At 48.6% G+C, this 26,200-nt stretch overlaps 1 protein-coding gene and 1 long non-coding RNA gene across 12 annotated transcripts in view; one reads left to right on the forward strand and one right to left on the reverse strand.

Moving 5' to 3' along the window:
- MVB12B (multivesicular body subunit 12B) overlaps nt 1–26,200 on the forward strand; it is a 196,799-nt gene that overhangs the window by 66,848 nt on the left and 103,751 nt on the right. For all 11 annotated transcript variants that reach the window (XR_006196141.1, XM_042914051.1, XM_042914045.1 and 8 more), the window contains exons 3-6: nt 1,791–1,898; nt 6,829–6,925; nt 14,473–14,602; nt 18,439–18,561. Coding sequence is in view for 10 of the 11 variants with exons in the window: in XM_042914051.1 (XP_042769985.1) it covers nt 1,791–1,898; nt 6,829–6,925; nt 14,473–14,602; nt 18,439–18,561 (458 nt within the window). In the remaining variant the exon portion in view is untranslated. The remainder of the gene's footprint in view (nt 1–1,790; nt 1,899–6,828; nt 6,926–14,472; nt 14,603–18,438; nt 18,562–26,200) is intronic.
- On the reverse strand, nt 4,648–16,172 carry LOC122205571. Its single transcript, XR_006196142.1, has 2 exons — nt 15,814–16,172; nt 4,648–5,091 (listed from the first exon to the last, which is right to left on the reverse strand). It is a non-coding gene; the product is annotated as an uncharacterized LOC122205571 (long non-coding RNA).

The raw sequence follows: 26,200 nt of genomic DNA on the forward strand, positions 1-26,200 counted from the left end.
GATGCATCTTAAAATAGATCTGTACAGTTTGATATTTGATTTCCTTTTTTCCTAAAGGGTTATTCTTTCCATCCCTGAGTGATTCCCAAGTGACTACATCCTAGAATTGAGGAAGTACCAGAAAAGTACAGTTTGGGAAATAAAAATCTTTCAAAACTTAATGTGCTGACTTCTCCAGTCCTTTCTTGGTCCGTTGCAACGAAGGTTGCTCTTTTCTCGTTAGAACCACTCCATTCTCATGGAATCCACAGGAGAAAACAAACAAAAGAGATGCTTGGAGGTGGAGAGTTAGGGCCCCTGCCTTATAGCTCATGTTTTCCAAGAAACTTTATGTAAGATCATTGTGGGGGAAAGTGCTGATGAGGCCTGATGCTGTGCCAGGTCGTCTCTTTCTGTGGGGGTGACATACTTGGAGCAAACGGTTCCTGAAATTATCCCCATACCATTCCTCCCCCACATTTCAGGTCAAACATATTTGCACATGTAGCATAAGGATCTGTCTTTTTCTCGTGTTGCACTTGCTAATTTACGATTGTTCAGTTTGGGGTGGGGGGAAAGGCATTTTTCTTTTGCCAGTTGGCCTTTGGGCCTCTCTGAGGCAGCCTCCGAGAATGTGGCTGTGGGGGGCCCTGGGGATGCCCCCCACGCCCCCGTCCTGCTCATGTGACCACCAGAGGCCGTTGGCGTGCTGTGTGGAGAGTCCACGGGATGGGGCTGAGACCAGGCAGTTTTTGTGCAAAGAATGGAGGTGCTTTCAGGGATTTGTCAGATCGAGAACTGCCCCGAAGTCTAAGGCCCAACAGTATGACCAGGGAGACAGCAGAGAACAGATCGTCTTGGAGCTCAGTCTGAAACAGGGTGCTGCCCCCTCAGTCTTCCTGGATGTGCCCCCTCGGGATGCTGTCCTCTGGGGCTACTGAGTGAGACAGCAGAGCAAGCCCCGGCGGTCCGTGAATAGAACAGTCTGGAAAGAAATGGGGGGGGGGAGGGGAAATGCTGTCCTCATCCAGCCATTCCTCTCCTGCTCTCCAATCTCCTCGTCAGCAGGTTGTCCCAAAGCAGGGGCTTTCACGCTAAGCCCCCCGCCCCGGCCCAGTACACAAGTCCTTTAGGACTCAGATCAAGGCTGGCTTCATGCTTGAGCGCTTCCGAGAGGAACACCTCTGCAGCTGTGGACGGGGAAATGGCTTCTTAGTGAGGCCATAAACAAGGAGCTGAATCTTTTTTATTTTTCCATCATGATACAGTTTCCGACCTTGAGTACCACTCGTGGAGCCTGCGTACGGAGGAGACAGAGAGGAGCGGGCTTCCCTGGTACCCCACCCCCCAGCCCCCACTAGGGTCCCCTTGACGAAGCATCCTGGCTGGCCCCAGGGCCCTGGAGCAGGTGGTGCTCCTCTCAGGTGGCATTTCACACCCCATTGGACTTTTTTCTGCACCCTGTATGTCCCCCGAGTAAGTGGTAATGAGGAACTTAATGTGCTGACTTCTCCAATCCCTTCTTGGTCCGTTGCAACAAAAGTTGCTCTTTTCTCATTAGAACCATTTTTGTCAGGGTGTCTTTAATCAATGGCTTCCCTGGGGACAATATTTTTAGAAGTTGTATTTTTCACATTCTCCCTTTTCCCCTTTTGGAAAATCTCTTCCCAGTGCCTAGTGAAATGAACTAATGAGATGCCATGAGAGTTCGGGCCAGTGTTAATTGGCACAGGTATGGAGAAGATGCTCACACACGCCTCCTTTTCCAGCCTGCCTTACCTGTGCTCTTTTTCTCTGTCTCTTTGGTGTAGGTTGCACAGACAGCAGATGGTGTGGATGCTGACCTCTGGAAAGATGGCTTATTTAAATCCAAGGTTACCAGATACCTGTGTTTCACGAGATCATTTTCCAAAGAAAATGTAAGTCTAGTAGTGGTGTCCGTTTGCTGAGTGAGCACAAGGCATTTACGTGCCTGGCTGAAATTTCCTCTTTTTTTTTTTTTTTTTTTTTTTGCTGTTGTTGTTGTGGTTTATTTTCATTGCCATATTAATCTGTGGTTTTAGTGAACTGGGTAGAAACCAGCAGCTAGCGCTGTGTTTCATTTATTAACGGTATTATTAGTCACGTACCCAGGTGTACCGTGAACTCCATTAAAATGTGTTCTCAAAAGGGAACCAGGAAATTTCTCCCCCAGCCATCATTTGCCTACCTTTCCCGTAAGTCACAAATCACAGGGTAGTGTGGACGTGAGAGTTTGCTAGTGCAGCTGGATTTAAAGCCGGCCGATAAACGGAAGCATGGCTGGAAGGACACTCCATGATCACCTCTTCTCCCAGACACGGCCTCGTTTCCCAAATGACTTTCTCCCTGAGTCTCTGTGACGTTTGACATGTCACTGTGTCTGCAGGTAGGTGTCTACCACGTGTGGAGATGTCTTTCGGTGTGGTGTTCTTAATTCTTGGGCCCGTAAATTAGGAAACTTTAAAGCTATCCATTCAGGCTCTTCCAATAGAGTGTTTTAATGAGTGGCTTAGAAAAAAGGGAAGTAGCTTTCGTATCTACCCAGAGCTACTCTGAGTGAGGCCTCTTAGAGGCACTGCAAATAAACCTTTTCCATCCTCAGACAGTCTCTGCGAGTATTAGCTCCTTTCCCGAGATCAGAGAGTTTCTGTGCTTATCTAAGGTCACCTGTCTTCCCTCGCCCCAAACGGGGAGCTGTCAGACTTTGATTTTCAGGGGTGACATTGTATTTTTGGCCTAGATGTCATTGTCTCTTTCTAACGCAAAAAAAAAAATGGGGGGTTATTAATTTATTTTTATAAATTTTATTGTAACAGTAACAGAAGCTCATCGTTTAGAAAGAAAAACGATTTTTTTCAAACATCCTCATTCGGAAGTGGGAAAGGGGAACAGTCGGTCTTTCTCCCCATCACATACCACACGGACTGTGGTCCCATCCCTGGGTCCTCGGGTGTCCCTCAGTGATGTCTGGACGTAGACAGTCACGTGGTTCTGTGGCTTGCACACTCTCCCACCGGCCGTCCTGTTATTTATTGATAAGTCTTTGTTAGGAAAATCATTTCCTCATGTATCCAGGAGTGCGGCAGAAGTCATTGCTTTAATTTTTTCCCCCTAATTACGAGAATAACATATGCTGGTTGTAAAGGACAGGGTTCCTAATGGGGCAGGGACAGTCCCGGCACTAAACACTGAAGTCCTTCTCATGCATGTGGGAAGATGGCAGCTAAGGCTGTAAGGAGTCTGAGCAGGTCCCTGGGTGCCGCCCTGGGAGACACTGGAGGCTGGGTTGCCTTTCCGGACGGACGTGGGCTCGTGCAGTTAGGGGTGCGTGGCCCCATTCCTCCTCCCTGCATCTGTGTCCACACTCGGTACACTCTCCCGCCCCCTTTGTCCCTGAAGTTGACCTAAACCCGCTTTTGAAATGATTGATATTTCTAGCTTTTGTCACCTCCGTCCTGTCTGCTGGCTGCCACTTTCCGCAGGTCAGCTCATTCACTGCCACTTAGGGCGGGATGGACGAACTCCCCGAGGAGTTGAACAACTCACTGTGGCCTGGTCTCTCGGCTCATCACTGATCTCTGCTCAGCCTCTTCTCCTGACCGAAGAGGCTGCAGCTCCAAACCGTAGCCTCAGAGGACAGCTACGATGTCTTTGATAGTTTTTGATTTCTAGAGTTATTTTGTTTGATTCTTTGTTTGTTTTTGCATTTGCCCTGAAGGCTGTGGGGTGTTGTAGTCTAGGCCAGAAGAGTCCTGGATCCCTTGGAGCTGGGGATGGTGACAAGTCAAAAAATGACAGAAGTCACCAACGCTTGTTAATTTTGGGTGTCCCGGGTAAGTGTATTACATATTATAGAAGATGCATCGAGTTTATCAGCCTTTGTTGAACATCAAAGAGATCTTACTGAGTGCCTGCCTTGCAGGCCTCACTCCAGGAGGGCCAGGCGTGGGGGGGTAGGGTGTTAGCAAAAGGCTGGGGGAGAAATCTCGCTTCCCCTCTGAAGGAGTATAGGAAATCGGTGCATTTTCTTTTCCGAGGAAGAATGACTGAGTCCGGGAGTGAGATCCAAAGGGATCCAGACGAGGGGGGGTTGGCAGGGACCCACTTGCCAGCTCAGGAGCACAGGAGGAGTGGGGCGTGTTTTAATCCCATACAGCCAGTCTGTCCTGGTTGTGCTGTCACCACCAGGACTTTGCATAGTGTCATTTTTTACAACTGTAGAGGAGGGATGTGGGATCTCAAGACTGGACAGATTCTTAATTAGGCGGCTCGAGACTCCCAATGTAGGAGTTTTGGGACACTCCTTTGGAACCTAAATTCCTTTCCCCCAATAACGCTATTAATACAGAAACCTGGCTTTGGAGTGACATTGCTTCCTGGGGAAGGATCGAGATTAATTGCACTTTTCATGCCCTGTACTTTCTGCATTACCTGTAATAATAATGTACATAGATTAGGTAGGGAGGATATTAAACAGAAGGATTTATGAACATTTGAATATTAAGTTGGTTATCTGTGGCTACCTTAAATGCAAGGTTGTCAAAAATAATTACAGTATACTAGCAAATACTGGCTACCAGAGACAATATAAATACCCTGAGTCAGTGCATATTGGGCTTTTGGCATGAATCATTTGCTCAACAAGGATTGGGAATACGTTCTTCATATTTATGAGGAGGAAATGAAAGAGAGCACGGGATGGGGGAGGGGAGAGGAACAAGCAAAATTAATGGTGTCGCAGACCTACTGTATTAAACCCAGTACAGCAGCAGCCCCGTGCACGGAGGGACCACACTTGGGCTGCGGGCAGCTTTGACAGTGCAGCCTCCCGTTTTGTATGCATGGGAGGGTTTTTGATGCTTTTTTTAATGGCCACACCACTGATGTTCTGGTTTTATGATCAGGGACATTTGTAGAGTGTGGAGGGTGAGGTCGCTAAGTGGTTTGCAGTTGACTTCTGTGAAACCCAACTTGTCAAGTAAAAGACATTTGAGAAGGATATTGATGAATGCCCATCCATCTACGGGGCAGGAAAACACAGCCAGTTGTTAATTTCTCAATGCAGAAAGCAGTGATGACACGGAAAAGCAACTGCCAGGGGAAAAAAAATTATGATAGATTAGATCAGGCAATTCTGAAAGCAGCTGATGTTTTCGAGTTAGGTTAACGGTTCAAACCTTTTCTACACGGTCAGAGATTTATTCTGCATTAGTAAGGCTCCCCTTTCCACTTGCTGCACTGCACTGGGCATTGTTTCCCTGAGACCCAGCTACCTGAAATGTAATAATATAAAATAGTCCTCAAACACGATCGTTCAGGGAGAAAGAAACGGTTTTGCGACAACAGGGCCATGAAAGCACTGGTCACAGTTTGCACTTGACATGCCGACCTTCATAATTAAATCTGGAGAAAGTATTTCATTTGTGCACTTTTGGGGTATGATGGGTTTATCAAATATACTTTCATTTTTATGTTTATTTTTATTGTTACTTTTGTTTTTGCTGATAGTTTTTTTTTAATTTTTTTTAACGTTTATTTATTTTTGAGACAGAGAGAGACAGAGCATGAACGGGGGAGGGTCAGAGAGAGGGAGACACAGAATCGGAAACAGGCTCCAGGCTCTGAGCTGTCAGCACAGAGCCCGACGCGGGGCTCGAACTCACGGACCGCGAGATCATGACCTGAGCCTAAGTCGGCCGCTTAACCGACTGAGCCACCCAGGCGCCCCGCTGATACAGTTTTGATTTGTCATCCAAGCAGATCCAATCTCGTTGCTGACTCTGGCCCACTCCGTTGAAATGTGCCCCCCAAACGTTAAATTGTTCAGATCATTGTTGAGCACCTGCTGTGTGCCAAGAACCGTGCTAAGCTTCGGTTTAGAGTAATGACAGATGGTTTGGGTCCTCGTGGTTCTTGAACCCCAGTGGTGAGACAGACGTTAAACGACTAACCTCACAAAGATGCCATGACAAATTGATACGAGGGAAAATAGAGAGTGACCAAGAGAGAACGTAGCGTAGAGTTTAGATGGTAAGAATCCCCTGACTGGTTTTCTGAGGTCTTGTTGGCACTGAGCGTTTCCACCCGAAGTGCGGGCTGCAGGCACCAGTATGTTTGCAGACGGCCCCCTCTTGCAGTTCCAGAATGGGATGTGCTGTCTGCAGGAGGTATTTTTGCACTGGTTACGGAAACTGCGCACTGTGGACCACCATGTACTGCCACTGAACAGAAACTTTAAGAGGCCCTTGGGCATGTCATTTTAGGAGATGTGTAATACTGAGGCAGCAGGGCTTTTCACTCGGTATCAGTTTATGATTCTTGGGATTTTACGGAATACATCTAGCAGCCAAAACGTGTCAATATGCAGACCGGCCATCGCGCAGGAGTGTGACTGGTTCTCCGTTAGGCTCCGATGCAGCTCTCTCCTGCTGTGGTGACTGCCCCGGGAACGTGCTCTTTCTAAAACCCGCTGGCCCCCCCGAGAGCTGAGGCTCCAGGCTGAGTGGCAGCCTGGTCCCAGGACGCGTGAGCACAGCTGCCCTCTGCTGGGTTATGTGTCGAGCGTCTCCCGGGTTGCTGTCTAGCCAACTAACCAAAGCCGTGGCTGAGTGAGTGGCTTTGAGGTGCCGCAGATGAAACTCCTTCCCGGGGGCCACACGCGTCCCCGTGTAACCGCTGGGGAACATTAAGTGGCACCTACTCTAATTAACCTGCTGTCGTAAAGCTGCACCAGTCATTGTGTTAAATATGCATCTCGAAGCCAAAATGGCAAACCCACCACAGGGGTGTTCAGATTAATAGTCTGTATCTCTTTTCTTTCTTCCCAAGAGTCATTTAGGGAACGTGTTAGTGGATATGAAGCTCATTGACATCAAGGACACTCTGCCTGTGGGCTTCATCCCGATTCAGGAGACGGTGGACACACGTGAGTCTCCCTTTAGCACCACTCATTACAACGGGACTTTTCTTCCTGCAGGTGTATTTTTAGAGGTTTTGCATGGGCATTTTTCTTTGGGAACATTTTAGGAGGCCTTGCTGCATGCCCGTGAATAAACCTTGCTGCTTCTGATGCGTGTCTGACTTGGTTCTCCAAGGAGTTTGTGGTGTTCTGGGGAGCAGCGTGTAAATGAGCAGAATGTCCTTTTCTCTTACAACGGGCTCCCTGCTGAATCGGCCCCCTCAGGAACACAACGGTGAAACTGCTCGTGGTTCGTGGTTAGTCCATCCTCTGGCGTTAACGGAAGCCAACCTTGGCGCAAGACCCAGAAGCATCAGGAAAAAAATCAAAGACGCCCAGGGAACACAGGTGCAATAATGTCCTTATTTTTGGCTCTTGGAGCACACGAGAAAAGTCAGAACCAGAAAGCCTGCGCTAGAGGACACGGGGTTCAAGTGTGAGCGAATACTCTGACCCCTGAGCCGCAGCGAGCAGAAGCGCGTCCCCGACCAAATAGAAGCTTCTTCAGGATCCTGGAGTGCTTTGAGGTTCTTGTCAGGCACGTCAGTTATTAAATCATGCTGGAAAACCTCTGGATATTTGAGCCTCCCCATTTTGATACAACTTAACTTGTTTTATTTTTAACTACTGATCCCAACTTTAGGATGTCCCCAACAGCGAAGCAGCAAATGGAAAACAAAGAATCCTTTCTTTATTACATATGATTCACTTATGAAATTCTGGATCTCATTCTTTGTCATACATGCTTTATTTTTCCATAGTTAGTCCCATTTGGGGCCCACAATTTTTTTGCTGTTTTCTTGCTCGCATTTCATATAGACCAGACTTTGCATATCTACACAGACGCCACATAGCCATTTTTTTTTTTAATTTCTTTATTGTAGAGAGAGAGCACATAGCGGGGGAGAGTGGCAGAAGGACAGAGAGAGTGAGAGAGGAAGGGAGGGAGAGAGAGAATCTTAAGCAGGCTCCACACTCAGTATGGAGCCCGCCACGGGGCTCAATCCTGGGATCACGATCTGAGCCGAAATCGAGAGTCAGCCGCTCAACCCACATCTGAGCCACCCAGGCACCCCCCCACCCCGCCACCCGTGGCCATTATTTTAATGAAACAAGGATATCCCATTGTACAGCATATTTTTATTTTCTTAATCGTCCTCTCACTTTTGGCCATTTTGTTTTTACTTGTTATATACGTATTAGCTAATAATCACGAGAGCGGACATGTTGTAACCTAACAGATGCTAACCCCTGTGATAAATGGTTCCTGACTTCACTGAATCTTCAAAAGACCCCTATTTAGAGATGAGCATTATTAAACCCATCGCATATGAGAAAAATGAGGCACAGGAACTACTGAGGGTTTGAAGAACTTATCCAAGATTCAAGTGGGGGGTAACTGGAAGACACACACAAGTCAGACTCCAGCCATACTGTTAGCCACAGAGCCGCCCTGTAACAGCATGTGGTTAAGTGCCTTTTACAGAAGGGTTTCATATATTTATGCATCAGGGTTTTCTGGTAACGGTTCTATTGAGATATAATTCACCTACCATATAATTCACCCGTTTGACGTATCCATTTCAGTGGTTTTTAGGATAGTCACAGAGTTGTGCAACTATTACCACAATTAATTTGGAAACATTTCATCATCAAGAGAACCCTCTACTCATTAGCAGTCACTCTCCATTTCTCTCCAGCCCTCACCTTGCCACCCCTTCCCAGCCCTGGGCAACCACTAACCTACTTTCTGTACAGACTTGCCTATTCTGGACATTTCATGTAAACGGGATCCGCCAACATGTGGTCTTTTGTGATTGACTTTTTTCACTAAGCATAACCTTTTCAAGGTCCACGTTGTAGCGTGTGTCAGTACTTTATGCCTTTTTATTGCCGGATAATATCTCGTTATCCAAAGGTCCCACATTTTGCTTCTCCATTCAGTTGGTGGACATTTGCACTTTTGGCTATTAGGATTGATGCTGCTGTGGGCATTCATTACAAGTTGTTGTGTGGTGTGGACTATGTTTTTCTTGCTCTTGGGTGCATACCTAGGAGTGGGATTTCCAGCGTCATATGGTAACTCTGTATTTAACTTTTTGAGGACCCAGGGGAGCAGCACGATTTTGCATTCCCACCAACAGTGTTTAAGGGTTCCAGTTTCTCCACATCTTCACCAGCACTTGTTATTATCATTCTGGCCATCTTGGTGGGTGTGGAATGGTCTCTCCATGTGGTTTTGATTTCCATTTCCTGATGGTTAACGGTATTGAACAGCTTTTCACGCGCTTGCTGGCCATTTGTATATCTTCTCTGGAGAAATGTCTCTTCTGATCCTTTGGCATTTTAAATTGGGTTGTCTTTTTATTGTTGAGTTGTAAGAATATTTTCAGATATTCCAGATATAAGTCCTTTATCAGTTATATGGTTTGCAAAATTTTCTTTCTTTGGGTTTTCTTTTCACTTTCTTGACATCCTTTGAAATGCACAAGCTTTTTATTTTGGCGGAGCTCGGTTCATTTACTTTTTTTCCTTTGTTGCTTATGTTTTTGGTGTCATACCTAAGAAAGCATTGCTTAACTCAAGATTACCAAGATTTATGCCCGTGTTTTTTTCTGAGGGTTTATTGTTTCAGCTCTTACATTTATGCCTTTGATCTATTTTGAGTTAACTTCTGTGTATGGTGTGAGATAGGGGTCTAACTTTATTCTTTCACATGTGGATGTCATGTTCTAGCACAATGTGTTGAAAAGACTATTCTTGCCCCCGCTGACTTGTCTCAGCATCCTTGTTGAAGATCATTTGACCATAAATGTGAGTTTGTTTCCGGACTCTTGAGTTCTCTTCCATTGATCTGTATGTCTTTCCTCATGCCAATAGCACACAGTCTTGATTACCGTAGCTTTGTGGCAAGTTTTGCAACCAGGAAGTATGAGTCTCCCAACTTCATTCTTCTTTTTCAGGATTATTTTGGCTATGCTGGGTCCTTTGAATTTCCATGAATTTTAGGATTAGTCCGTGTCTGCAAAGAAGCTAGCTAGGTTTTGATAGGAGTGGTGTTGAATCTATAGATCAGTTTGGGTATGGGTAAGATTTTGAATGATTTTCTTGTGATGAGTTTCCGAGTACTTGAGGCTGCAGGGTCTTAGGTCCGCTCTGGTCTGCTCCAGCCTTCTTCTACAAACATTTTCCTTCTCTTCAAGCACTCTATACTTGACCCACACTGAGGTACTCACTGTACACTCTTCACTCCTGTTTCCTTCCTGACTCTACTTATTTGCTGTATTGTTTTCCTTGTCTGAAATGCCCTTTCCCTCAATTCTGAGCGTCCACACCCCTTATCTTTCAAGGGCGAGCTTTAATTCTGCCCCCTGCGTGAAACCGTCTCTGACCCCAAGGTACCAGTTTCCAGTAAGTTCGCTCTCCTCCACGGTCAGCGGAGATTGATGAACGCCTCCGTAGGCACCACAGGCTTTGCGAGAGAAGGTGACTGACTAAGATACTGGCCCCTCCCTCCAGGAGCTCCGTCTGGTGGGTGACCTGGCCCTGAAAACAAGGTCTTGCGTCACAACGTAACCAGACGGAACTGTCATCCGTCAGAGAGCAGGGGCCAGCTGCCTCCTTTCCCCTTTTCATCACAGCCGGCACAGCACATGTTTAGTGGAGGGAGGGAGCAACGTAAGCACTGCGGTGCAGCGGTCGGAAGCCAAAGGAAGCGATCGGGTTTGCCTCTCAGTGGCCCCCTGTTCTCTGTCAGGACACGCTGCGGCTTGGCGTGGGGGAAGCACGTGGGCTCCGGGGTCAGACTCACTCATACAGGGTCTGGCTCTGCCACTTATGGCTTTAGCACCCCAAGCACATGACTTCACCCTTCTGGGCCTCAGTTTCCTCATCTGTAAAACGGAGGGGGGAATATTAGATACCTCATAATGTTTTTAGCTTGCATTTTAGCCCCGTCTATGTCTTCTGCGCGTCTTTGCTACTAACCTTTTTCTCTGAGGGTGAGATTCATGTTTAATTCATCGTCGAATCACCTAAGGCACGTACCATACACAGCACCTTGCTCGGAGGATGGGCTTCATAAAGATAAGCTTTAGTGCTCTCTGTTGCCAAATTAACTTCCAGAAATACCAGTTCACGGTGCCACTAATGATACAGGCTTGTTCCTGTTTTCCAGAGGCCTGTCGGCGTAGGCTTTAAATTTTTATTCAGTTTTACTATTCTAATTTTATTTAATTTTCTCGTCATCATTTATTAGCAAGACCTGAACATTTTCACACGTGTTTGCTTGCTGCTTTTGCTTATTCTTATGTGACTCGTCTGTTTAGGAACTAAAATTGCCTTGTGGACTTGTATTCATTTCCCACTTTTCCCCCGTGTTTTTCTTAGTTTCAAAATTTGCCTTGGTGTTCGTTTTTGACAACTAATTGACTTGTGATGTCTTTATATCGATACCCTGGAGAGCCACGAGGGATTTCCCATTCTGCATTTTCCTCCTGATTTGTTGAACCAGTTAAGTGAGGAGGCCCAGGGCCGCGTCCTGTCTGGGCCTGTGGTCTGGCTGCGGTGCAGCCCCCGTGATCTGGGTGGGAAGCCTCTTCCCCGTGACTGGGGGTCTGTCACTTGGCTGCCCGTGGACATCCTGAGGGCAGGTCCTCGCATCACCAACAAGTGTCTTACCACACACGGAGAGGGGGTGGGCTTAGGGTAGCCTCTTCATTTCGGGTTAGATGTCGTTTCCTAGAGCCTCTTCCCAGGGGCCAGGTGAGCCCAGACCGACCGGAAAGACCTGTGGTCAGCTCTGTGCAGTTTGCAGCGCCTTTAAGGCCCCGATTTTATGAAGTCAGCCAAAAAACAAAAAAAAGATATGAGACTCTTGTAATAAATTTAAAATAGTTTGTTGCTATCCACACAGTACTTAAAAACTGGAAGACTGTTTGTTTTAGTAAAGTGCTGTATCCTTCCTCTGTGTTCATTAGCATGACTGAACACATTTCTATTGACTCTGTATAATGTGTTTACTTAGAATCAGGCCTGTTTAAGCGTGTGTAATTAGTGGCTCCGTCTCTTACCCCGAGTTGCTGTAGATGGAGGAATGGAGCAAAGAGCAGGGTGGCAAAGGCAAGTAATATGCCGGCCTTTTCGTTTATTGGAGGAAAGGTCTCACCTTCTTCACGCATTCAAAGGTCCCATCTTACCGGCTAATAGTTTCTGAAGGGGCAGGGTCGCTACGGGTGTTTTCCCGCCCGGGGTAACCGTCCCTGCCTTGTGAGGTACAATGTCTGGGGTCTGGATTGAGGACGTTACTACTCCTACCTCATAGATAGGATCTAGCCCTCAGTTCCCTTCCCCGGGAAAAGAACCCACCAAGTTCCTGAGTTTCCTCCCCTCCCCACTCCCAAGTCTACAAGGCACCACCACTGATGGCGATCCCCCCTCGGTCAAGCCAAGACCAGCGGCGGGACTGCCCTTCCCTCCCCGTTCTGTTGTCTGATTTGAAAGTGCGTACTTTCTGCCCCAGAACTGAAAGGTCCTGAAAGTCAAGGCCATACACTGACATAAATTGTGTGCTAGAGGTTTACTGGTAATAATGACAATAAGAACATTCATGGCTGTGCTTTATCGAGCACTTACTATGTGCCACGCACTTGGCTAAGTGAAGCATATGATGTGATATCACATTTCATCCACCCAGTGTCCCTTTGGGGTGGGGTTCCATTAACTCCCTTTTGCAGATAATGAAACCCAGGCTCAGAGAAATTAAGTCATTCGCCTAAGATCATAGAGCTGATGGCGGAATTGGGACTTCAACCCAGATACATCAGACTCATGTATTGAGTGGCTGCAATGGATTGAAATTCTTTTTTAAAACCACAAATGGGGGTGACTGGGTAGCCTAGTCGGTTAAGCATCCAGCTCTTGGTTCCAGCTCAGGTCATGATCTCATGGTTCATGACTTTGAGCCCCGAGTCAGGCTGTGTGCTGACAGCACAGAGCCTGCTTGAGATTCTCTCTCTCCCTGTCTCTCTGCCCCTCCCCAGCTGGCTCTCTCTATCTCTCTCAAAATAAATAAATAAAACTTAAAAGAATAAAACCCACAAATGAACAAACCAAAAAACACCTGGTTGGTCACCACTGGAGGTTGCTACATCACCAACTCATTGCTCTAAGATTTAATAGGTAAGAGCAAAGAATCATGTGTTTTTCTTTCCTTTCCTGTACCACGCCTTTTTCAGGGAGACCAAGTAGTTGACAAAGAAAAGTTATTTTTTATGTAGAAGAATTCCAGCTAATAAATGCAGAAGGAATCCCAGAATTAGAAAACGGTCATTTTGAAAACTTTAATGAGATTATGGATTTAGGTAACAGTCCTCAGTGGATGAAAACACTGCTCGAAGAAAGGTTGTTGGGGACTTTATAACCCAAGTTCCGGGCCAACTCCATGGGAACCTAGGGTGGCACAGCCGGATGCCATACCTCATGATAGGACACTGTTGGACATATATGCACCACTTGTGAAGCATTCCTACCTAAAAAAACAACCAAACAAACAAAATCTAACCTGAATCTAATCAAGCCTTCCACTCTCACTGCCACCTTACAGGAAATACAGGAGAATGACCCAGTCTTCCCAACTTATCAGTGCCCTGAGGAAGAGGAGAGGGTGGAGAGGTTGTTACAGAATAAAAGGAACCTAAGAGTCTTAACAACCAGAGCTGGTGCATAGACATTGTTTGGATCTTGATCCAGGGAAAGCAATAGTTAAATGATATTTTTTGAGAATAATAAAGAAAACTTAAATATAGACTGTCTGTTCGTAATAGTTAGGAGTCATTGTTCGTTTTGTTAGCCATGATAATGGCACGCGGGTCATATGAAAACTGATCATTTGCTTTGGATGCCTACTAAGATATTGATGGGCGATATGACACGGGGCGGGGATTCATTTTAAATCCTCCAGCAAAACTACCAGGGAATGGGGGAAAGAAAGAGGTGACAGCAGCTTGTCCATTGTTGACAGTGTTGAAACTGGATGATGAGAACAGGTGGATTCATTCATTCTGTTGTTCTCCCTACTTTGGGGAATGTTTGAAATTTTCCATAATAAAAAGAAAGAAGAAAAGCCCCGGTGGCAAAAAGCATTAATACTCAGGGTGTCCGTGGGTATGTGCCTGATGGCTTGAGCAGTGAGCAGATGATGGTTGTGGCAGTTATGTGGCTGTGAAGCCAGCTCCACGGGTTTATTCCAAGCTGCTTCTCCTTGCAGAGGTGTGTGCACCCCGGGAAGCCCTTCCCGGCAGGGGTGTCTGGGGTCAGGTCCCGAATGCAGGGCAGGGCTCCTGGTGCCCACCCTGCAGTCCCAGCCTGTGGAGGGCAAGAGGGGCGCAGCCCAGTGGCTGGGATGACCGGTCGCTTTTGCTGCCAAGAAGGGAGCGTGACAGGAGACACGGCGTTCAGAATAGAGATGTTGGCGTCTCTGGTAGACTCATACCTTTTCTTGTCCTTTTCTTCAGAGGAAGTGGCTTTTAGAAAAAAGAGGCTGTGCATTAAATTTATCCCACGGGATTCAACTGAAGCTGCGATTTGTGACATTCGGATCATGGGCCGGACGAAGCAGGCCCCCCCTCAGTACACATTTATTGGGTAAGTCTCAGGAACGCTGATCTCCTCTCTTCTCTCTGCCAGGAGTGCTCAGGTCACTCCCAGGGCTCAGGTCCCGAGACGGTGTGTGACCCGCGGGGCTCTCGGCCACCTGCCTCTCTAGCCTGAGCTCTCATTGCTGCCCTTCCTGCTTACACTGCTGCCAGTCCAGACGCAGAGCCCTTGACCTCTCTCTGTGCCTCTGCTCACACTGCCTGCTCCATCTAAGGGACTTTCCTTCCCTTGTCTTCCTGTGTGTTCGTCCTTCAGGCTTCTCGGGGGCCTTTCCACATACCTGAAAGCCCAGATATTCGCTCCTTTTTGACCACTTGGCCTCAACCCTCTACATTGTGTATTCGCCCCACCAGAGTTTAAGGAGCACCCGTTTTGTCCCTCAGGGCCAAAGACCCCGGCTGTGGTGCTGAGGGAGCAAGCAAAGACCTGCTCTCATGGAGCTGGTCTTCTAAAAGGGGAGACAAGCAGCAAACAAGAAATAAACGAGACCATTTCAGTTAATGGCGAAAATGAAACAGCAATGAACGGAGGCTACTTCAGCGAGGGTGTCAGGAGGGTGACATTTGACAGAGATGTAAATGTCAAGAAGAAAGCAGCTCTGCAGAGACTTGAAGGCAGAGCCTTCTAGGCCCAGGAGAAGAGCGAGTGTAAAGGTGGGAATGGGTGTGGCATGTTGAGGAGCAGAAAGCAGCCCAGTGTGGCCGGCACGGGCAAGCGAGGATGAGCCGGGGTTTGGAGTGGGCGGTTAGCAGGACCTCGCACAATCGTGGCGGAAGTTTGGATTTTATTCCCAGAGCAATGGAGAGCCATCGGAGAGTTTAGAGTCGAGAAGAAACATGAATATTGCATGACTACATGATAATTCCTTGTGCAGTTCTTTAGTCTGATGCTCATCCTCCCTGATAAGCAGAGGACTACTGAGGGCTTGACCCACTGTGTCCTATTCACCCGGTACCTCAGTACCAGACGTGGGCCCAGCTCTGTAGCTGTTTTATAAATACTAAGTACAAAGAATCTCAGGATTTCACTCTGGGCTCTAGATTGTAAGTGACAAGAAACCCAACCCAGGCTGGCTTAAGCAAAAGGAAGAATTCGTTGGCCGACGTAACAGCAGAGATCAGAGGGCAGGATGGCTTCAGGTGTGGCTGGAAGTAGGTGCTTAGAGGACATCCCTAGGACCTGGTTTCTGCCGTGTTTACCTCCTTTCCCAGATTCCTTGGGGTAGATACCTCTCTTCCACAGGCTCTTCCCCAGTGGACTCATGGTGGTGTGGGAGCTCCGCCTACTCATCCTCCAGGTTCAAATTCTGAGGCAGAGAGCAAGTCTGTGTTCTTGATCATTCAAACAAGTTCTAGAATTCAGTCTCAGAGGTCCTGATTGATCTCACTGGGGTCATGTGCACCCTGAACTCATCACTGCTCCCTGGAAAATGTCATTCTCTGAGAAACCAGGCCTGAACCGGAGGCAGGATTGGCTCTGTTGGAACCCAGGGGCTACGACTGAGGAGACAGCTGCCCCCCAGATATGGAGGGAAAGCAAAGAGTCAGAAAGAGGGACGAATGGATGCTGGATGCCCAAAAGATGACAGGTGTTCATTATATTCAGTCAAGTGAAATTCAGGTCTCTCCAACCAGTGAGTCCCATAGATCATTTTTGGTGCCCCCGGCCACGGGCCTCTCTCCCTGTCCAACTTCACAGGTACCATGCCCGTCCCCATGGGCCCCCATGGGTGCACTCTCCTACTTGGCTTTTGCAGTGACCTCTATATCCGGGTTGTGCTCTGTTTTGCTTCTTGTTCACTTGAGCCCAGGTCTTCACTCTACAAGCCAAGCCTTTCTCCGCGGAGCAATCCCATGGGCAGTGGCTGGGAATGTGGTGTTTGCATGGAGCACCTGGGGAGCAAGTGTCTCAGGAACACCTGATTTTCATCTTGGTGCACAATTAGACTCTCGGCTGTGGAATCTGAATGCCCTGATTCAGGACTTTGTGGTCCCTAAGAAGGATTCTATGATCATCCTCTTCCTACACACTGAAAAGTCCTGTTTTGCAACATGGTTTAAACTAATTATATAAACAGGATTACAGGAGGAGGAAATAGTTAAGAGAATGACCATACTTTAGGTATTTTAGGAGCAGATATTTACATACAAATAAAAAGTCATTTAATAATGAACTTTTTTTTTTTTTAATATTTATTCATTTCTGAGAGCACGAGTGGGGGAGGGTGGGAGATACAGAATCCGAATCAGACTCCAGGCTCTGAGCTGTCAGCACAGAGCCCCATGTGGGGGCTTGAACCCACGAACCGTGAGATCATGACCCAAACCGAAGTCAGATGCTCAACCGACTGAGCCAGCCAGATGCCCCAATAATGAACTTTTAAAGTCTAATTTCAGTTACTATGTGTATTTTAAATTACAAGCTATAGTACTTTAAAAGACTCCATTTTTAACCAGTTTAATTCTAAAGAATAGATTGTTACCATATGTATCTTGATAATCAAAACTAGAGTCTTCTTTCTTTTATATCATTTTGAAAAGATTGCTAAATTAGCATATTTGGTATCATCTTGGAGCAAAAATTCTTTTCCATAAGATGACAATTCCCGCGTTGTTTTTTAAAATATTTATTTTTACGTAATCTCTGTACTCAACGTGGGGCTTGAACTTACAACCCCAAGATCAAGACAAGAGTCACATGCTGCACCAATTGAGCCAGCCAGGTGCCCCCAGTGTTATTGTTAAGGAAAGAAGGAGAACGGTGTCTAGAACTCTGAGTCCCCTTGTTCTTAAAAATGAGCACATATATTACTTTGCAAGAGTTTGAGGTTGTCGGCTGGGGGAAACACACCTCAGCCTGACAACAGCTCCTCCAAGGCCATTGCCAAGATGTGATGAAATCAGCATAGCTGATGGGAATCATCCATCTAATAAGACCTGTTTGTGGTTTAGAAGAGTTCCTATAGTGTGGTGAGGAGGTGCTAGAAGTATCCACTGCAGAAGTCTGTCCTCATGGTTTGACGAGATGCAGTTCTGTGGGGCAGCTGAGAAGTTGTAAATTGGATGTGGCTAAAATAATCCCATTCCGGCTCCAAAGACCGAACCAGTCTCATAACCACTCCTAACTGGGTGTTGCGGGGGTGGACTGCAGTGGGTGTGCGGATCACGGAACAAGAAACCTGATGTGGCATTTGTCAAGCCCTTTTGCGACCACTCTTGGTTGTGGTGGTCTGTGGGGCACATGCCTCAGGCTTTGTGGCTTGAAGAGATCTCCCAAACTGACCACGAGAAGGAGGCCAACCGCTGGTGACATCCAGGCAGTCGGAGCTTTATCCAGAAGTTGGGATGTGTCCTTGAGCGGGGTGGGGCTAATTCCACACCCCCCCACCCCCCGCCCCGCCGTTGTTAAAAAGCCAGGCACACGCATCCATTCATCCATTGTTGCCCCATCTGTCTCATGCTAACCAGGTAAAGGACTTCAAGTGGATCATTACATAATTACCTACAGTGAAATGGCAAAATGAAAAGAATTTTGAAGACTGAGAACTAAGGAAAATGTCCGTAGTATAACCGGGAAGCAGCTCCGGGGTGGCTAACGATGGCATGTCAGAGAAACCTGCCTTGTTGGGACAGTTGACTTCACATTAGGCTCTGAACTGCGACATCTGGAGCACAAAGGGAGGTGACATAAGTGATCATTGTGGGCAAGAGTGGACTCCCCGGTATTTGAGGCTATGATTCTTTTCAATGAATCGGTTCACTTTGTTCCTCAGGTAAATGCTTTGTGGTAAACCACACCATGAAGATTTCTCTTTTCTCCTAAAGGGAACTGAACAGCATGGGGATCTGGTATCGAATGGGCAAAGTCCCCAGGAATCATGACTCATCTCAACCCACAACGCCTTCCCAGTCATCTGCTGCTTCCACCCCGGCCCCCAACCTTCCCAGGTGAGGCCCTGTCAATGGTATCCTATGCTGTTACGCGCGTTACGGTCTCGTGGTCTCGGGTCTCAGAACAGCTCCACTTAGTGTGTGCTGAAAACTGCAGAAGCAATAAACCGTTAGAGGAGATTTTTAAAAACCCAATTAGAAATGTTTGCATTACACGAATGTAAAGGCCATTCTGTATTCTGTTTTGTACGTATTCTGCAGGCTCCTAAAATAGCAGAATATGCAACTTTAAATGGGCTTGCTATTCTAAAGAGCTCATACCTGCACACAAACGCGTGATTTATAGCCACGTGGTTGGGAACACTGGCCGTAAGAAGGTAGAATTCCTTCTCTGCCTCGGCCAACAACTCATTTGAGGGTTGGTAAGTAATTTTGTTCATTTTCGTATCATTTCTTTTCCCAGTGAGCCACAAACTAAGAAATGGGTAGTTTGGGTATGAGAGAACAGTGAGAAGGTTTTCAGGGCATGTTGGTTTCAGTAATCCTGCAGAGAAGCTTAGGTGAGCAAACTGGTCACTCTGTACCTGATTTCAGTTGTAATAGACGTAGTAATGGTCTCTACGCTTTCAGCAAAAAGTAGATGGTGAAAAGAATCCTGTCAAATAAAAACTCTTCCCTCTCAGCCCTTAAACTTACCGTGGTGAGGATTGCCTAACACATTGAATTGTCAATTTCGTGTGCTGTGCACCTGAAACTAATAGAACGTTGTAAGTCAACCATAGTTCAATAAAAACAAACAAACAAACAAAAAACCCCTCTGCTTTACTAGTAGTGAATTATTTGAGGGCAAGGAACAAACGGCCGTGAGGGATTAAATTTGAGAAAGGGATTACAAAAATAAATAAAACAAGTAAGAATTGGCGAGGCAGTGCTGTTTGGGGATTGATGTAGCACAAATGAGGAATCTAAGAGCTTCCACATGGGTGAATAGAGATGAACAGCGTCTGTCGGGAACAGATTGTGGGGCTCCTCCTGGGCCCCACGGACCACACCCTGCCCTCCAGGAGGTGCAGAGGAGAGCCTGGTGTAGCCACCGGTTCTCCGCGCACTGCTCCTCTAGCTGAGCGCCCGCCCCGACCTTGGCAGAACACCACTGGCGTGAGCCAGCAGCTCAGAGGACTCTGTCTCTCGGGACATCCCCCATAAAGCCAATCTGGTCTTTCCTCATGACAGTTTCACAAACCCTGAGCGATACTTAAACTTGACCACCCGGAATCGCCTGAAACTTTGCAAGGAGTTTTCAGCCTCCCTCTGGCATGAAGAGACAGGAATAGCCAGTGAGCTTCCCAGAGTTGTACACCGAACAGTGGATGTCTCTGGTTTAGGAGTACCAGGCCAGCACAGCTCAGTTCAGTTCAGCGCTTTCTCAGTGCCCAGGGCACCTGCATGGCTGTGGTCACTGTCAGCTGCACTGGGGGACAGCCCAGGCCCATCACCTGTGCTCAGGTCAGCTGAAACCCATAGCCCGGGAGTAGTCACAGCTGCTACCTATTGACATCACGGGGTCTGGAAGGGGCTAGATATGGGCAGCACCTCCGGGCAGGCTCTAACTTTTTGTTGGATAAAGAGCACTGGTTCGCTCAGTTAAAGCACGAAGAGCTCCCCCCACAGAAGCTTGCCAGTCAGCCAGAGAGCACGGTCACCAGCGATGGAAGCAAGAGGGCCCGGGAACACTGGCCACGGGGAACCAGGTAGAATTGGAGATTCTTTGTATCAGAACGAAGGGTTTACAAGGCTTGTATATTTTATACAGAAACTCTTGTTGTGGTTTGCAATGGCTCCAAGGAATTTGGCTCAGTTTTGTTTTACTTGCCAAATGAAGCAGATGTCAGAATAGTCCATATAAAATGTATTGTCCTATGACTGAGTTAAGTCTGCCACTGTGCAGTAGGATAGTCGAATGTTACATTAATGCTTCCCAGTAAAAGCCACCGTCTGTCCCAAGCTCTCCTCCGGCACTGGGCAGCACTTCCTAGGTGGCGTGCACATCTCTGGGAGCCTCCTAATGCACGGGGGCGGTTTTGGCGTCTTTGCTTTTTGTATTGTTTCCCTAACTAGTACCTTTGACTTTTAAAAAATGAAATGCTGATGATTCACTCAAAATGTCCACTGAAGATTTATGAAACGATGAGTATTTTCCTGGAGGCTTCGGGTCTGTCGTGTCTCCAGCAGAGGAATGTGATAGCTTTATCTCTGTGGGCGATGCTCGTTTTCCCATGTTGGGGTCTGCATGGGGCCCATGGGGTGAAGGCCTCCAAATCCAGCTCCTGTGAACTCTCTCCCATCCCGAAGCTTCAAACTTTAAGCTAAAATAGTACTCTTGTCTTCCCTTCCTTTTTCAGGCTTCTATGCCTTTGCTCATGTGGAAGCCTGTGTGCAACAGGTGTGTCTTAGATTCCCTGCTTTAGATGTCCGCTCAAATGCTTCCTCTGCCAGGAAGCCTTCCCTGAATGCCCTGGGGCTGGGCCTGGGCTGGGCTTTTCTCTCTGAATGCTTCTTCTTGGTCATCATGCCTTCACTTTGGGTTGTGGTCATGTTGTGAACTCCTTGAGGGCAGGAACCATGTCCGGGATCTGTTATCTCTAGCGCTCTGCACAGATCTAGGCATGTACTCAGTTTTGCAAGAAATGCTTCTCTCACAGCCTAGGACCCTGTGCTGCAGTCCCACCCACCCCACCCCCACCTCCTGCCCCTGACAACTCCTGAGTCCCTGAGCACTTCTTGGGCCCTTTTCTGATACTAGCCCAAGCTTAAGAAATACTTCCAAGTGCGGTCTTTGTGTGGACACAGGGATCAGGTGGCAAAGCCAGGCTAGAGAGAGTGTGCGGTGGTGCAGCGCCCTCTACTGACCAGATCTGGAGGTGGCCGGGAGGACCGGCAGGCCGGTCCGAGCAAGGGGCAGCAGGCCGGTTTTCCCAGCAAATCTCGCTGAGGGGACTGGAAGGGACCGAGGGAGGGGCCGGTAAAGACCCTGTTGCCTGCTTGAGCTCAGGCTTTTGCCTCAGAAGCTAAAAATGTGTGCTCTGCCTCCCATGTCTTATGTTGTCCCTCATGTTTCAAAGAATCCCATGCCGTCTTTTTGGAGCACTGTTATCCCCAGCTTATTTCAGACCAAAGGAACGGTTGGTGGACTTTTCCAGAGTTGATGGGTCATCACCTGAGGACCTCATGGTCCTGGCAGAACTGCCCTCTCTTTCCAGAGGCAGTTCCTGACCCCGGGAGCAAGCACTTCCTGCCTGTTTCCTTCCTGTTGTTGCAGAGAATGATAGTCTTTTCCTTTCGGAATGGTCAGGCCCCCGCAGAGACGAGGGAGCCCCTCGGTTGTATCCAGTGAATGGACACAGTGTTTGGTAAAGTTCACGGCAAAAGGCAGGATGAGGCGTGTTGGCAGTGCTCTTTTTCCTCATTCAGGAAACCTTTATCTCACACACATACATCGCTGCACACGTTTGCCAACCACTTCCAGGCAAAGAAGGACCTGCCTCCTCTTCCAGGAGCATGGAGCCCATGTTCTCTCCGGGCATCTGTGCGGCTCCACCTTTGGCCTGTCCATTCCATGCGCCCCGGTCAGGGTGGTCCGGCCTTGGGGCTGAGACACAGTCCCATCTCCCCATCCGTCCTCCGAGGCGGCCACGGCTCTGCGAGTCCGCCTGATACATACAAGCAGACGATCGGTCTGTGGATCCAGGCTTTTCTGGTTCTCTTCCATGCCGCTGCCTTAGGGCAGGGGGAAGCGCCTTCCTGCTTCAACCAGAGCAGCTCCCGCTGCTCCCTCTCACCCCGGGTTCTTACATGTGGTTCTGCTGCCCCCGGCTCCGAGGTTTGGAAAAGCTCTGGGAGGCAGGTGGGTTCACAACTGATGGAGCACCGGCGGCCCCAGAGTGTGGATAAATGAACGGTTCTGTGTTGTCCTGGGTGGGGGCCCCTGGTGGACCGCTGCCCCCTGGCTTGCTGAACAGTAGAACCAGTGGCTTGATAAAGACATCAGAGGCACGCTTATCAAATTTGCAGATGACACAGAGTCATTAGGGAGTGCTGATGTGCCGAACGACAGAATCAATGCTCTGCATCTCCTCTACAGCTAGAACACCCTGCTGGAACCAGGAGATGAAAGGTGATGGGTGAAAACGGATGGCATATCACCCCCCTCCCCAGGTTAAAAAAGTCAGTTGCACAAGGACCAAACTGAGGAGACCCGGCTTAGCAGCGATTTGTGTGCAGCGACCAGGCTGGGCACGAACTGGGGTTGTGTGGAATGCAGCCTGGTGTGCCCGGTGGGGCATGTCCCAGGAGGTGGCGTCTCACACCTGTCGGGTTCGTTGGGAGGGTCACGTCCATTGCCACGCACCTCCTTGTGAAAGTTACCCAAATTGAGCACCGAATTAGAGTATGAGGAACTGCTGTTTTGACCTGAGTAGAGACCTGGCAGTTGGCTTCAGGTGTTTGAATGGTCAGTGGGTACAAGGCAGAGAAGTGTTTCCAGGTGGGGATGGGTCGTGGGCAATCCCAGAAGACAAAAAATCAAGGCTTTTCAGACCTGCAGGGTTCTTCATAAGCCTTATTTAAAAAGTATATCCCGGGGCGCCTGGGTTGCTCAGTCGGTTAAGCGGCCGACTCCGTCTCAGGTCATGATCTCACGGTCCGTGAGTTCGAGCCCCGTGTCGGGCTCTGTGCTGATAGCTCAGAGCCTGGAGCCTGTTTCAGATTCTGTGTCTCCCTCTCTCTGACCCTCCCCTGTTCACGCTCTGTCTCTCTCTGTCTCAAAAATAAATAAACGTTAAAAAAAAATTAAAAAAAAAAAAGTATATCCCATCCCCACCCTCAGATTCAGACTCCTTGCCAGAGGTGACTCCAGGGAGCTGTGGCAGGTGGAGAGGGCGCAGAGCAGTGGGTGTTTGTCTCCGTGGTCTGCTCTGTGTGTGTGGCTTTTAGTGCTTCCTCATTGTCTGATTTGTGGCCGTTGTCCCCTTCCCCTCACCAGGGCTGGTGTCTGGGGAGGAGGCTCGGAGAGCTGTGGAGGGCCGTGTGGCACCCTCCCTGGGATGGAGGGCACAGAGGGCCCTCTGCAGTGCTGACCTGGTGTCTGTGTCCCGGCCTTGGCATGGATTTTGTCCCTTTCCAAGTTCGTCTGAGATAAGTAGTCTGGACTCCCAGGTGCTAGAATTTCTAGCTTTATGTGGACACCGGGCTTGGGCTGTCCTGGGAAAGGTGGAATGTGTGGTTCCAGGAGCTCCTGTCTGCCCTTCCCGCCGGCCCGAGTCTAACATGTCATGTTTCTGAAGGACAAGCTGCCACCTCAGGCCGTGGGCACGTCCTACGATCCTCCGCTGGCATTGTCCCTCCCCTGGGAGAGGGAGCCACAGAGCACACGCTCCTCTGCCAGCTGTTGAGTCCTGCCCTGCAGCCTTTGCCTGCGAGGTGCGGCCTCTGGGGAGCCTCTCCCAGGTGCCAGGCGGGGCTGAGCTTCCCTCATAAGGCGCGTGTCACTGCCCTGAGTTGTTGCGGTAATCTTCCGGTGATTTGTCAGCTCCCAGCGAGTTGTCAGTCACAGGTTCCAAAGTATGTTTCTTAGTGACAGACATAATTGTACTTAACTTTTTGCGTGGATGTTATCAATCTGTGACAGATACTCTGGGAAATGGGGCATTTTGATTGCAGAAGGTCTGTCACACGCGTTTAGTCTTCCTCTCAGGGACACCAGGATTCAGTCACAACTTTTGCTTGTCGATGTCAGGTTTTGAGAACATAGATCCTTGCTGACCTCAAAAATCGTTCCGTCACTCCGATCCCAGGGCTGTCATCGGAAAGGTTAATGGCTCTTCCTAAAGGAGAGAGAAAATCGCACTTCGAGGATCTGGAATTCAGGCCGTGCACGCCCAGGCCCAACCCCCCCCCACCCCCCCATCACAGCCGTTGTCAGAGGCCCCTGAGCCGCCACACTCTGTCCGGCCTCCCTGACCCCGCCTTCCTGGGGATGTGGGATCAGCTCCGCCAGTTGATCAACCCGGACGGAGCCTCGGCTCATGGGCTGGCATCCTGTTGTCGAAACTGACAGCTTAAACTCCGCAGGCCGCCTCTGTCGGTGGTCAGTTATGAGATGGTTTTTGTGCTGTAGATGACATGTGTCACCTGCCCTGTTGTTGCCGGACTTGAACGGGGGGTCCAGGCTGGCACCGATCAGGGAGGCCAAGTTTCCCTGTTGAGGTGTTTGCCACCGGCACTGGAGATCCTGCCTATCGGGAGGCCCAGCAGGCTTGCCTGGTTTATAGCTTTGATGCGGGAGGCGCAGCTGAGGGGAGGGGAGGGGAGGGGACGGGACGGGTTTTCAGAGTTGAAAGCTGTTCTTTAAGGTTCCTCACTTATGAGAAGGGCTGTCTGTGTCCTGCATCAAGGTGAGATGAGAAGGCAAGACCAAAGATGGATTCTGTTGTTTCTCTTCTTCCCCCATAATAGTAAACCATAGGGCCTGGATTCCGAGCTCCCTTCCACAGAAGCAGGACCGTCTGGGGGCACATGAGCCCCGGGGGAGCACCCTGGCTTGGTCCCCCTGAAGGAGGGCTTGGGGCTGGCCGGTCCAGCAGGGCCCTCAGAACCTTGCACCTCAGCAGGGGGTGCCCAGGCAGAACTGTGGGTCTGGCTTCACTTGGGATCATTAGACTTCCTTTTCCTTCACACGAAAACCACACACATTTTTGTTGGTTTAACTGTGAAGATGGGATACACATTTTCATATCCTTCCGTGCCGTGTCACCCCTTTGAAGATGAAGACTTAAGGCAGATGTTTCTCACACGTAGAGCACAAGCATGGGCATTCACCGTGTATTTGAGTTCTCCTCTGCGCCTGGTACCTTCCACCCACCCTGTTCAACAGAACCAACAGCCGGGGCGTCTCGGAGGAGAGCCGTCCACAGGGGCAGGACCCGAACACCAAATCAAAGTGAGATTAGACCCTGAGCTTCCTGGGGCTCAGGTATTACTTCAGGTCAATTGCTCACCTTTTATATTCTCTGCCTGGAACTTCAAAGTCCTGGGTTGCCTGCTGTCCCACTGAGGTTTTTAGACTTGCACGTGTTCTTTTTTCTTTCTGGAACTTTCACTGGCTTCCTGTTATCTGACCTATCTCCCATATCATCTTGCATCAATCCAGGTGAATCTCTTGACTCCCGAGCATCTCAGCCTCATTCCAGAACCATCTCAGCCTCATTCCAGAACCATCTCAGCCTCATTCCAGAACCATCTCAGCCTCATTCCAGAACCATCTCTGCTCTGGCCATTGCTGTCTATCTCCCCTCGTGCCTGCCCCAGGCCCTCCTGGAAGAGGCAGGCCAGACTCCAGAATACTGAGGCTTGGTCCTGTCCACCTTCCGGCCTAGGGTAGCCTTTGCCTCTTCTAGAAAGCCCGGCCCGGGCTGCTTTCCCCCTTCCCCTCCTCCCGTTTCTCACACCAGACAATTTGGCATTTCACATTTCCCTGTCATTGCTACGTATATTTATGTTTGCTCTTATGACTAGATCTGCTGGCTTATTGATAACAGGGATTCTCCTGTTTCCTTCCCTCATAAAGCTTCGGAAAAGGTTAGTCACACAGAAATACAGATGATAATGTACTACCGTGTATGGAAATCCAGCAAGTTCT

This window comes from Panthera leo, chromosome D4 (assembly GCF_018350215.1).
Source record: "Panthera leo isolate Ple1 chromosome D4, P.leo_Ple1_pat1.1, whole genome shotgun sequence".
Taxonomy (NCBI): Eukaryota; Metazoa; Chordata; class Mammalia; order Carnivora; family Felidae; genus Panthera; species Panthera leo.